Genomic DNA, 13,562 nt, shown 5'->3' with positions numbered 1-13,562 from the left:
CAATATATATATATGTTCAGCAAAATATGTTTTTATCTTTCTCTCATCAAAAGAATTTAAGACAGTGAGGTGTGTTTAAAGAAAAAGAAAGTTCCACAACACAAGGTGCAAAAAAACATGTCAAAGAAGTGTCTCATAATGCAAACACTGTACAAGCTAACTGTAGGTAACTGAATATCCTTGAAATAAATCAAAAACTCCTGCAAAGGAAAGGTTTAATTCTGACCTCTAAATCCCCACACTTCTCAACTAGCTGGTCTTTTAGGTGAGCTACCTGATAATCTCTTTAAATTTTAATGCTTATTGCTTAATAATTTTAATTAGCACTGTGAAACCTCTCTCTCTTTCTTTCTGGCTTTCTTTCTGTTCCTGCCAAACTCTGATAGAGAGGAACTGCTATAATTATTGGGAATATTTAGACTTAGTGAAAAGGAAAGTTAGCAATATCAGTTTTAAAAGTTCAATCAAGTGAAAATTCTTGCTCAGACTGGACCATTTGGGTCCATTCAACTAGAACATTCCCTTGATAACAGCAGCATTTAGCTGACACTTTGGGACTTATAATCCCACCCTCCCATCCCACAACCCACCCACCCCAGGGTTTGCCACTCATTTATAGACAAACCAGTCCTCATTAACTTTACTCAATCATACACAGGCAGTCTTGCAGGCTGTTACTCCAACATAGTACACCTGTTCATACCCATTTCAATCAGGATGACTTTTATTCTCTGCAATAATTGTGATGCTTTAGTTTCAAGGCCAATCATCTGGAGACTTAAAGCTTGTCCTATCTGTCTTCAGCTATCTACTTTAAAACAAGAGCTCTGTAAAGTAATGCAAGAATTAGATGCAATTAAAGCAACTTATAGGACTGTGCAGAATCATAACTTCTCACCACTGCCTCAAAAAATAAAACCACATAAGAACAGATGGTTCACAGTAGGCTCAGGCAGACTTCATCATGTGACACAGAAGCATCCGCCCGCACAAGTGTTGCCACTACAAAATTCTTTTGCTCCATTACAGCACTGTGATGTTCCTGAAAATAAAACTGAAGCGGAAAAAAAAGAAAAAGCAAGGAAGCGGGAACAAAAATATGAGAAGGTACCCAAAGAGAAAATACCCTCACAAATCACTAAAACCAAAACACATACTAGGAAATGTACATGGAAAGCAATGACCACAAATGCTCACAGTCTAAGCAATAAAATTCATGACCTTCATGCCCTGAGTTTGGAGTCTGACTTGGAGATAGTTGCAGTCACAGAGACATGGCTCAATGGTTCCCATGAATGGGATGTAAACATACCAGGCTATAATCTTTTTAGGAAGGATAGAGAGGGACGTATAGGTGGAGGAGTAGCTCTGTATGTGAGAAATGATATCCCAGCGACTGAAATGACAGGGAACTGGGGAAAAGAAGAAGCGATATGGATCACCTTAAAAAGAGAGGATAGAACCTTGGTCCACGTGGGTGTTGTCTATAGACCCCCGACACAATTGGAAGAACTAGATAAAGATCTGATCGCTGATATTCAAAAGTTGGGGAAGAAAAGAGAGGTGCTGTTGTTGGGAGATTTTAATCTGCCAGATGTAGATTGGAAGGTTCCGTCTGCAAAATCAGAAAGAAGTAGAGAGATTGTGGATGCTTTCCAAAGTGCTCTGCTCAGACAAATGGTGAACGAACCCACGAGGGAGGGAGCCACATTGGATCTGGTGCTCGAATGGGGATAGTGTGTCAAATGTCCGAGTGGCTGCGCACCTGGGAAACAGTGACCATCAAATGGTTTGTTTTGATGTAACGGCTCATGTGGACGGCGGCCACTCTAAACTCAAAGTCCTGGATTTCAAGCGAGCTGACTTTAACAAAATGGGAGAATACCTGAGAAAGGAGCTGATGGGCTGGGAGGACATACGAGAAGTGGAAGGACAGTGGTCCAGGCTAAAAGAAGTAATAAACAGGGCCACAGACCTTTATGTAAGGAGAGTAAATAAAAGCAAGAGAAAAAGGAAACCGATATGGTTCTCAAAGCAAGTGGCTGAGAAAATAAAGATTAAAGAGTTAGCGTTCCAGAAATATAGAAAATCTCAAGAGGAGGAACACGGGGAGGAATACCGGATGAAACTGAAAGAAGCCAAGAGAGAGGTACGTCTGGCGAAGGCGCAAGCGGAAGAACAAATGGCTAGAAATGTAAGGAGGGGAGACAAAAACTTCTTCAGGTATATTAGTGAAAGGAGAAAGACTATAAAGGGAATTGTGAGACTAAAAGATACAACAAAACGCTATGTAGAAAATGATGAAGAAAAAGCCAATTTGCTAAATAGATACTTTTGTTCTGTTTTCACTGAAGAAAACCCTGGGGAAGGACCGAGAGGGACTGGAAAAAGTACACCTGAAAATGAGGTGGATAGAGCGCCGTTCACGGAAGAGAGTGTGTATCAACAACTTGGAAAGCTAAAGGTGGACAAAGCCATGGGGCCGGACGGGATCCACCCCAGAATACTGAGGGAGCTCAGAGAGGTTCTGGCGGGTCCTCTTAAAGACTTGTTTAATAAATCCTTGGAGACGGGAGAGGTTCCGAGGGATTGGAGAACGGCGGAGGTGGTCCCTCTTCACAAAAGTGGTGATAGGGAAGAAGCTGGAAACTACAGGCCGGTAAGCCTCACTTCGGTTATTGGAAAAGTAATGGAAGCCATGCTGAAGGAAAGGATAGTGAATTTCCTGGAAGCCAATAAGTTGCAAGATCCGAGACAACATGGTTTCACCAAAGGGAAATCGTGCCAAACGAATCTCATTGAATTCTTTGACTGGGTGACGGGAGAATTAAATCAAGGACGTGCTATGGACGTCATCTACTTAGATTTCAGCAAGGCTTTCGACACGGTTCCCCTCCCATCCATGTCCAGTATGTCTCCTCTCTCCCCTGCCCTCCCCTCCCATCCATGTCCAGCAATTCTCTCTTCCCTGCCCTCCCATCCATGTCCAGCATGTCTCCTCTCTCCCCTGCCCTCCCCTCTCATGCATGTCCAGCAATTCTCCTCTCTCCCCTGCCCCCTCCCTTCCATGTCCAGCAATTCTCTCCCCTGCCCTCTCCTCCCATCCATGTCCAGCGATTCTTCTCTCTCCCCTGCCATCCCCTCCCATCCATGTCCAGCATGTCTCCTCTGCCCTCCCCTCCATGTCCAGCGATTCTCCTCTCTCACCTGCCCTCCCCTCCCATCCCATCCATGTCCATTGATTCTCCTCTCTCCCCTGCCTTCCCCTCCTATCCATGTCCAGTAATTCTCTCTTCCCTGCCTTCCCCTCCCATCCATGTCCAGCAATTCTCTTCTCTCCCCTGTCCTCCCCTCCCATCCCATCCCATCCATGCCCAGAACGATTCTCCTCTCTCCCCTATCCTCCCCTCCTATCCATGTTCAGCGATTCTCCTCTCCTCTCTCTCCTCCCCTCCCCTCCACGTCCATCGATTCTCCTATCCTCTCTCCCCTCCCCTTCATGTCCAGCGATTCTTTTTTGCCCCCTATCCTCCCCCTCCCTTCCATGACCACTGACTCGCCCCAGCCTCCACCTGCCCTCGAGATCATTCAAACCCCAGCCCCACCTGCCCGCCCTCACCTACCCGCTCCCTTCCATTCGTGCACCCGGCCGTGCTCCCTGCGTTGCAAAACTTTTGTTTACCGAAGTCGCGACGAACCAGCAGTGAAAGCAGCAGCAGGCAGGCAGGCTCGCCTCCTGGTCGCTTGCTTCACTTCCCTTCCCTCTCAGCGTGTCCCGCCCTCGCGGAAAGGAAATTACATCAGAGGAGGGTGGGATGTGATGAGAGGGAAGGTAAGCGAAGCGAGCGACGAGGAGGCGAGCCTGCCTGCTTGCTACTTTCACTGCCGGTTTGCCGCGACTTCGGGTAAACAAACATTTTGCAATGCAGGGAGCACGGCCAGGTGCACGAATGGAAGGGAGCGGGCAGGTGAGCCAGACTGCACAAAAAAGGTGCCGGTACGCCGTAGCAGCGCGTACAGGCACAAGAAAAGCACTGAGTTTATATGGTAAATAGAGTGTTCCAAATAAATACGTTTGATACAAAATTTTAGCAGGAATTAAAGTCTGTAAATTTGGAATGATAAGCTCCTTAGGAATTATCCTCTGTGGATTTATGACACCAGCAGGCTTATTTTCGAAAGAGAAGGGCGCCCATCTGTCGACACAAAACGGGAGATTGGCGTCCTTCTCCCAGGGTCACCCAAATCGGCATAATCAAAAGCTGATTTTGGTGTCCTCAACTGCTTTCCGTTGCGGGGACGACCAAAGTTCACGGGGGCATGTCGGAAGCATAGCAAAGGCGGGACTGAGGCGTGCTGAACACATGATCACTAACCCCCTCCCACCCTAAAAAAATTTTTTATATTTTCCAGCCTCTATGCCAGCCTCAAATATCATACACCCAGCTCCATGACAGCAGTATGCAGGTCCCAGAAGCAGTTTTAGTGGGTACTGCAGGGCACTTCAGGCAGGCAGACCCAGGTCCATCCCCCCCTACCTGTTACACTTGTGGTGGTAAATGTGAGCCCTCAAAACCCCACCACAAACCCACTGTACTCACATTTAGGTGCCCCCCTTCATCCCTAAGAGCTATGGCAGTGGTGTACAGTTGTGGGGAGTGGGGTTTGGGGGGCTCAGCACACAAGGTAAGGGATCTATGCACCTGGGAGCTTTTTCTGAAGTCCACTGCAGTGCCCCCTAGGGTGCCCGATTGGTGTCCTGGCATGTCAGGGGGACCAGTGCACTACGAATGCTGGCTCCTCCCACGACCAAATGGCTTGGATTTGGTCGTTTCTGAGATGGGTGTCCTCGGTTTCCATTAACGCCAAAAATCGGGGACAACCATCTCTAGGGATGACCATCTCTAAGGTTGACCTAAATGTTGAGATTTGGGTGTCCCCAAACATATTATCGAAACAAAAGATGGGCTTTTAGTTTCAGTTTTCATTCGCTGCAGTCCATATGTGTGGAGGCTATTTTGATTGGAGGTAAAATACAGTCTTTCAATTATTTAAATCATTGTATTTTGGCTTGGATACTGTGGATTTAGCAGAGGGATGCAGACTGAAAGCTCTAATAATCCCCAGTGGCCCTCACTGGTTCACACAACCAAACATAAATTTTCAGTTTCGGCTTCAACTGAAACCAGGTGATGAATTTCAGCTGCAGTTTTGGTTCCGGCCAAAAGCTTTCATAAAGTTTCGGTGGCAGTTTGTTTTGATTGAAACTGGAAAAAGCTGTTTTGGTCGGCCTGTAACATAAATGTACAGAATATTGGGTCTTTCGCAGGTAAGTGTATATTTAGCTGTGAAAATGCCAGCAGAGTGCCTATGTGCTATTCTGTAACAGCATGTGTAAGTGCCATACTGCCGGATTCTATATATTGTGCCTAGTGATCCATGCTGAAATCCAAGCATATTTCATAACAAAGTGCGTAATTTAATTGGCTTAACAAGCCAATCAGTGTTTTTAACAGCACTTAACAAGCAATAATGAGCACTAATTGGCAATAATTACGATTTATGTGCATAACTCGCTAAGTATATTCTGTAATGAATTGCACCTAAATTCTAAAGCACGCACTTCAAGAGGGACATGGCCATGTGCAGGGAAATGGGCATTTCGTGGGCATTCCCAAATTTATGCATATTGTTATAGAATATGGCCCAGTATGCATAAATCTATGTCCTAGGATTTATGCCACATTTTCATTAGTGTAAACGGAGGCGCGTAAATTTAGGCCCTGGGATATCAACTAAGCATATTCTATATACTGCGTCCAAATATTATAGAATACACTTAGGTGGAAATGTTTTTAAGCACCATATATAGAATCTGGCCCACAGTGTGTAACTGCAAAGGAGGCATTCCCATGGGCAGAGCATAAAAGGGGCATAAGCAGGGTTCCCTCTTCTGCGTGTAACTTACCAAATACTGTCAGTTATGTGTACCCTTGTTGCATTTAATTGCCCACAGTTATATCAGGTTTATGGCTGGCGTAACTGTGAGTGCATAAATATTAGGTGTGCCAAAGCAGGGTTGCATTGTGGCAGCACTATCTTGTAGAATTGCCTCCTGTGGCCCTTATTTACTAAAGTGGACTGTTTATGCAGTTACCATATGGTAATTTGCTAAAATTAATGTGTGGTAACTGCAAAAGCTTCACATTAACTGTTGGAGGTGCGCCCAGCATCTTGGGGAGGGCTGCTGTGCAATTAACATAGAGAAAAAGTTGCTACTGTATGTTAGTTGCATGGCAGATAATGTGTGATGCAATTAACTGTATCTCTTGAGGTGTCATTAACTGTTCTACGTTGTATGATATGTTAACAAATGTGAGTGGGGTTACAAATAACAGATACATTTGGAGGGATAAATTTGGGCAACTTTCATTTTTGAAAGGGCCAGTAGAATAGGGCCATACATTTTTTTCACAACTTTAATGTTTTCTATGTTCTACAGCCTAAAAATTGCAAGGGTATGTGATTTCTGGAGTTAATTACTTTTTTATTGATAAACATTTCTCATTTTTTAAAGACATAATTAGCCCATACCCGAGAATGAAATTTTGCAGGATTATGCAGTTGACATCCTTCCATTTTGTGGCATAAATAAGTCACATACCCTACTTTTGGTACCTTTTTGCTCAGTGGGCAATAAATTATGCATGGTAAGGATCTCTACATTAACTGTAAGGCACATTCCCCCACCCAAATTGGTGTTTTTCATATTAGAAGTGTAGTTCTATAAGGAGAGTGCCAACATTTATGCGCCATTAACCCACCTAAATAACCAGAATACTAGCATATATGTGCACAAACACACATAAATGCTAATATTCTGACTATGCACTATTCTTTAAAATGGTGCCTAAATGCAATGGCACATAGTTTGAAAATAGGCGGGTATCTGGGCAGAGCATGGGCGGAGAGCACAATTAGATATGTAAGTTATAGAATTAATTTATGCACATATTTTAGCAATCTAAGTATGAGCATTGCATCTAAAATATGTGCGTATTTGTCCTGCTATACTAGTATTCTATAAAGGAAAGTAGGTACTCTTTTATAGACTTATCTTCCATTTGTTTAATGTGGAATTCAGCATGCATTAACAGGTACTGTGCTGTTAACTGTCAGTGTGGCCCCATGCTGTCAGAATGCAGTAAATCCCATGTTAAACAGATAAAGCAGCTTAATAAATTTGAGTTACACATATATTGTCTATAGGTTGTCATTTTCCCCAGAGTGAGCTGCACTTTGTAAGGAATGCTGCATCAAGGGGGAATCACTGTACTTGAAAGAATATTGAAAAACAGAACAGACACAATGAGATCATTACCAAAATGTTTAAGTTTATAAATAAAACAAACTACCACATGCTCATAATAATCTAAAAACTGCTTATGACCACAGCAGTGCCAAAATGAATAGAAGCAGCATAGATGTGGCTCAACTTTGGTGTTTTTAGACAAAAAAAAGTGACAACACAGCCAATCACAGGCTACATCAAAGTTCCAATCACTATGAAGCAGGGGCGTAGCCAGACACCCAATTTTGGGTGGGCAGAAGAACCCCACCTCATCCCACAGATGATGTGGTCTCTCCTCTCACCTGCATGCCATATGGAGGGGCATAATTGAACGAAAACGCCTATCTCCATGGGCGTTTATCTCCGAGAACGGGTCCGTGAAGGGGCGGACCGAACCGTATTTTGGGAAAAAATAGACGCCCATGTTTTATTCAACAATGTGTGAGCTGGGCGTTTTTGTTTTTCAGCGATAATGGAAAATGAAAGCGCCCAGCTCAAAAACGAATAAATCCAAGGCATTTGTTCGTGGGAGGGGCCAGGATTCGTAGTGCACTGGTCCCCCTCACATGCCAGGACATCAACCGGGCACCCTAGGGGGCACTTTTACAAAACCAAACAAAAAGGTAAAAGAGCTCCCAGGTGCATAGCACCCTTCCCTTGTGTGTTGAGCCCCCCAAATCCCCCTCAAAACCCACTGCCCACAAGTCTACACCATTACTATAGCCCTAAGGGGTGAAGGGGGGCACCTACATGTGGGTACAGTGGGTTTGGGGGGGTTGGACGACTAATAAGCATTAAGCAGCACAATTGTAACAGGTAGGGGGGATGGGCCTGGGTCCACCTGCCTGAAGTCCACTGCACCCCCTAACAACTCCTCCAGTGACCTGCATACTGCTGCCAGGGAGGTGGGTATGACATTTGAGGGTGAAAATAAAAAGTTGAGAAACTTCATTTTTTGTGGTGGGAGGGGGTTAGTGACCACTGGGGGAGTCAGGGGAGGTCATCCCCGATTCCCTCCAGTGGTCATCTGGTCATTTAGGGCACTTTTTGGGGCCTTATTCGTGAAAAAACAGGGTCCAGGAAAAGTGTCCTAAATTCTAGCTAAAAACGCATACTTTTTTCCCATTATCGGTGAAATGCGCCCATCTCTGTTCGGCAGATAACCACGCCCCAGTTCCGCCTTCGCCACACCTCTGACACGCCCCCATCAACTTTGTCCGCATCCGCGACGGATTACAGTTGAAAACGTCCAAAAATCGGCTTTCGATTATACCGCTTTATTCGTTTTTGTGAGATAAACGTCCATCTCCCGATTTAGGTCGGAACTTGGGCATTTTTCTCATTCGATTATAAGCAGGATGGTCTCTCAAATATCCTCCCTCTCCTGCATACCTTTTAAATAGCAGATTTTCACCGGCAACAGGCAGCAACTAATACACACAGCTGATGTTGGCTCCATACCCTTCCCTCTGATGCAACTTCCTGTTTCCGCCTAGGCAAGAATACATCAGAGTGAAGGCTATGGGGCCGGTGCGAGCAGTATGCATCAGTCACTGCTCACTGCAGGCGAAGATCTGCTATTTACAAGGTATGCAGGAGGGACAGTTGTTGGGAGTTTTCGGATGGTGGGGCTTGGAGATCCCTGCCAGCCACATTATAGCTATGCTGGTACTAGGTGGGCCTGAGCCCAAAGTAGGTGGGCCTGGGCCCACCCAAGCCCACCCTTGGCTACGCCACTGCTATGAAGGAAGGCAAGCTGAGAGATGATCATTGATGTTCCCAAAATGTGTTAGTGGACCCAAAGGAAAAACACAATACTGTGCATGCACAATGCTTTATCCAGTAGATACAAGGAATACAAAGGTGCAAATGATTGGATTATATTTGAGTAGGGATGTAGTCATGGGTGGGCCTAGATAGAACTAGGCCCCTCCACTTAAGAGTCAGGCCCACCCAGTCAGCAGCAGCAGAAGCACAGGCTAAGGAGAGAATAACTGGAGGTGATGTCTTCACTACCTAATGCCCACCCATGTTAACCTTAGACCCCACCAAAAAATCAGTCCTTACTATGCCAGTGAACGTGGAGTTGTAAAATAGGAGAACATCTATCAGCTAGTAGCAAATGTAGGATCCTGGTGATGAGACCCCGTAAAAGCAGTCTCCCAAAGGAGAACATGGAGATTTCTGGGCTAGAAAAAACAAGAATGGGAAGAAAATTATTATAGTACCGAATAGAAGAAAAGTTGCTCCACATTCTGTCCCCGATTCATTTCCTATAATCAAACGTTGTAGCTCAGACCCAGCATTTAGACACAAGTTCTTACATCAGCTATATGACTGGTGATCGCACCAGACCTGGATAAGCTAGTATTCTAAAAAGGAAAGTAGGTGCAGACTTTTCTTTATAGAATTGGCTCCTACCAGGCACTCTGTTAAAGGGTCGCCTGCATGTGCCATGGATTTGATACCATGTAGCAAACTACATTAACTATTATTTAACATACCTTATAATGTGCACCAGCATTAAAACCTTTTTTCCACTTATGTATTTGCGCAAAGTGACAACATGTTCCCTCCTATAACCATGTCAAACTATTTCAAAGTGCTTGTGCTGTTTTCTCCCTAAGTATCTTTACACCACAAGAAAAGCATCATAGTTCTGTGACATTTGCGTATGTATTTGCGCAAAGTGACAACATGTTCCCTCCTATAACCATGTCAAACTATTTCAAAGTGCTTGTGCTGTTTTCTCCCTAAGTATCTTTACACCACAAGAAAAGCATCATAGTTCTGTGACATTTGTTATGTTTCCTGAAAGAACAGATCTGTTGTATTCTCACTTTGGCTTCCTCCTCTGCAGGTCGAACCAAGATCCTGAAGCCAGAACTCCAGGAGAAATTCCATCAGTTCTCCCTGGAGCAGGGATTGGCAGAGAGCGGTATCCTAATACTACCTCTCACTGGTAAAAAAAATAAATAGAAAAATAAGAAAAATAAATTTAAAAAAACCCATTAATGTCTTTCCCTTATCTACCTTATTCCCTTCTTTACTTTTGACTAGCTAGGCTGAATGACATGCTTTGAATGGAAAAATGTCTTTCCTTTCCAACATTGTAGTTCTTTTCTTAACTTTTATTTATTTATTTATTTAATTTATTTGTTACATTTGTATTCCACATTTTCCCACCTATTTGTAGGCTCAATGTGGCTTACATAGTACCGGAGAGGCCTTTGCAGGCTCCGGTGTGAACAAATACAGGGTGATGTTGTGGTAAGATCAAGTTCATGTGGCACAGCCACATTAGGGAATCGGAGAACGGAAGAGTTGTGTTATGTCCATTACGTGCTTTAGTTCGGTTGTATTGCAGAGATTAGGCATTTAAGCTGGATCGGTAGGGTATGCCTTTTTAAACAGGTTGGTTTTTAGTGATTTCCGGAAGTTTAGGTGGTCGTGCGTCGTTTTCAAGGCTTTTGGTAATGCGTTCCACAGTTGTGTGCTTATGTAGGAAAAACTGGATGCGTAAGTTGTTTTGTATTTAAGTCCTTTGCAGCTTGGGTAGTGCAGATTTAGATAAGATTGTGTTGATTTGGAGGTATTTCTAATTGGTAAGTCGATCAAGTCTGTCATGTAACTCGGGGCTTCTCCGTAGATGATTTTGTGAACCAGGGTGCAGATTTTGAAGGCGATGCGTTCTTTGATTGGGAGCCAGCGTAGCTTTTCACGGAGGGGTTTTGCGCTTTCAAATCGCGTTTTACCAAATATAAGCCTAGCTGCCATGTTTTGAGTGGTCTGAAGTTTCTTTAAGGTTTGTTCTTTACATCCTGCAAAACTACCATTGCAGTAATCTAAGTGGCTTAGTACCATTGATTGTATCAGGTTGCGAAATGTTTCCCTTGGGAAGAATTGCTTCACGCGTTTGAGTTTCCACATTGAGTGGAACATTTTCTTTGTTGTGGATGCCACTTTGGCTCTCTAGTATTAAGTTACGGTCCATTGTAACGCCGAGGATTTTCAAGCTGTCTGAGCTAGGAAGGGTGTGATCTGGGGTGTTGATTCTTGTGGGGATGTCCACGCTGTGTTGGGATGAGAGGATGAGAGAATGAGTTTTTTCTTTATTGAGTTTTAGTTGAAATGCATTTGCCCATGAATCCATGATGTTCAGGCCGAGCTTGATTTCGTTGGTGATTTCTATCAGTTTGGTTTTGTAAGGAATGTATATTGTGACATCATCTGCATATATGAAAGGGTTAAGGCCATGGTTGGATAAGGACTTGACAAGTGGAGTCATTATTAAGTTGAACAGGATCGGTGATAGCGGTGATCCTTGCAGTACTCCACAATCTGCTTTCCACAGTGATGATATGTTTGAATTTGATTTTACTTGATATGTTCTTGTAGTTAGGAAGCCCTTGATCCAATTAAGTATGTTTCCACCAATCCCGAACTTATCTAGTAATCTTATTAATATGTTATGGTTTACCATGTCGAATGCACTAGACATGTCGAATTGGAGGGGAAGGATGCTTTTGCCTATTGCTATTTCCTGCTTGAATTTGGCTAGAAGAGTGAGTAATACTGTTTCCCTGCTGTGGAGGGGGCAAAAGCCTGATTGTGATTCGTGTAATATTGAGAATTTGTTTATGTAATCTGTAAGTTGTTTGGTTACCATGCTTTCCATCAGTTTGACCACCAACGGGATAGATGCTACTGGACGGTAGTTAGTGATTTCGTTTGTTTTTTTCTTGGTATCTTTTGGTATTGGGGTGAGTAAGATGTTGTCATTTTCCTTAGGGAAGAGGCCTTGCTGAAGCATGTAATTTAGGTGGAATGTGAGGTCTGCTATGAAGCGGTCAGGGGCAGATTTCATTAGGTAGCTGGGACAGGTATCTAGTTTACAGTGAGTGTTGGAAAACCTACTAATTGCCTGGGTAACTGTTTTGATGGTAAGGAGGGCGAAGTTTAACCAGGTCCGATCTGCCGGGTATTCTCCAATGGTTGGGTCCAATTCATTAAGGAAGTTTTCAATGTCGGTGTTGTTTTGAGGTAGGGTGTTGCATAGGTTTACAATTTTTTCATTGAAGTACTTCGCAAGTTTATCTGCAGATGGGATGTCTGTATTCGTGGTAGTGACCAAGTTGGTGTCTAGGAGTTTGTTCACGAGTTGGTATAATTTCTTCATGTCTTTGTAATCTGTCCCTGTTTTGGTTTTATAGTATGATCTTTTGGTCTGTCTTATTGCTTATTTGGATGTTCTTTGTATTTGTTTCCATGTGTTGAGTGTATGTTCATCTTTTGTTTTATTCCATGCTCGTTCGAGTTTCCTGGTTTGTGTTTTTAACTTTTTCAGTTCATCGTTGAACCATGGTGTTGAGTTATGCTTGCGTGGGGTTCTTTTTCCTAAGGGTGCAATTTCATCTAGTATGCTTTTGCATCTTTTGTCCCATTCTATGAGGTAGTATATGGAGTCTGTTTGTGTTGCCCATTTGTTATTGTATATTAGTTGATTTCAAACACACTCCAGCTTATTATGACAAATAGCTTTATTACAAAAATGCGCTTTTATTTTGAGAGCTTATCATATTTAAAAACAATAATACTACCCACTCACTCATTCCCCATTCACTCGTAGTACCTGACTAACAGCACTCCAAATTTTCTTGCTAAACTATACAGGTAATGATGTTACACTTAATTATTATATTCTTAATTATATATTCTACCAGAATATCAAATTACTACTAATATCCTCTTAGATTTCTCGCCCTGGCTTTCCACACGGGTACTCTGTATATTATGACTTCAAAGTTCTCCCCAAGAAATTGGTGTATAGTCTCTGACGCAATTCTCCGTCTAGATATAAAGTCTTTCAGTCCTCCACAGGTACTTGATGGGGGAATGGGTTAGTCACTCCTAGATTTGACGTCGGCTTATTGCTTATGCAAATGTCGGTTCCCCAATGCAGGACCGCATTTCGCTCACTTCATCAGGAGGAACCACCACATCATCTAAAACAATACAATCCCATTACCACCCCTCTATGTTCAAATTCTTATATTTAACTAAATCACAATATATTTTTTATTTGTATATTAGTTGCCAGAATGTTTTCACGTCTACTTGACCTCTTGTGCTGTAGGATGTGTGTTCTTGTATTCGTTGTATACCCTTCTTCCGCCAATGTAGGGATAGGTTTAGTTTGTAGTGGTCAGTC

The 13,562-nt window shown here is 43.3% G+C and overlaps 1 protein-coding gene across 1 annotated transcript in view; it reads left to right on the top strand.

The window, feature by feature from the left end:
• LOC115472606 (lipocalin-like) overlaps positions 1–13,562 on the top strand; it is a 112,112-nt gene that overhangs the window by 89,217 nt on the left and 9,333 nt on the right. The window contains exon 5 of the mRNA XM_030206912.1: positions 10,212–10,313. Coding sequence (XP_030062772.1) covers positions 10,212–10,313 — 102 coding nt within the window. The remainder of the gene's footprint in view (positions 1–10,211; positions 10,314–13,562) is intronic.

The sequence above is a fragment of the Microcaecilia unicolor genome, chromosome 6 (genome assembly GCF_901765095.1).
Source record: "Microcaecilia unicolor chromosome 6, aMicUni1.1, whole genome shotgun sequence".
NCBI classification, from domain to species: Eukaryota; Metazoa; Chordata; class Amphibia; order Gymnophiona; family Siphonopidae; genus Microcaecilia; species Microcaecilia unicolor.
The sequence above is the reverse complement of the archived record's forward strand: the minus strand, read 5'-3'. Positions and strand labels throughout refer to the sequence as shown.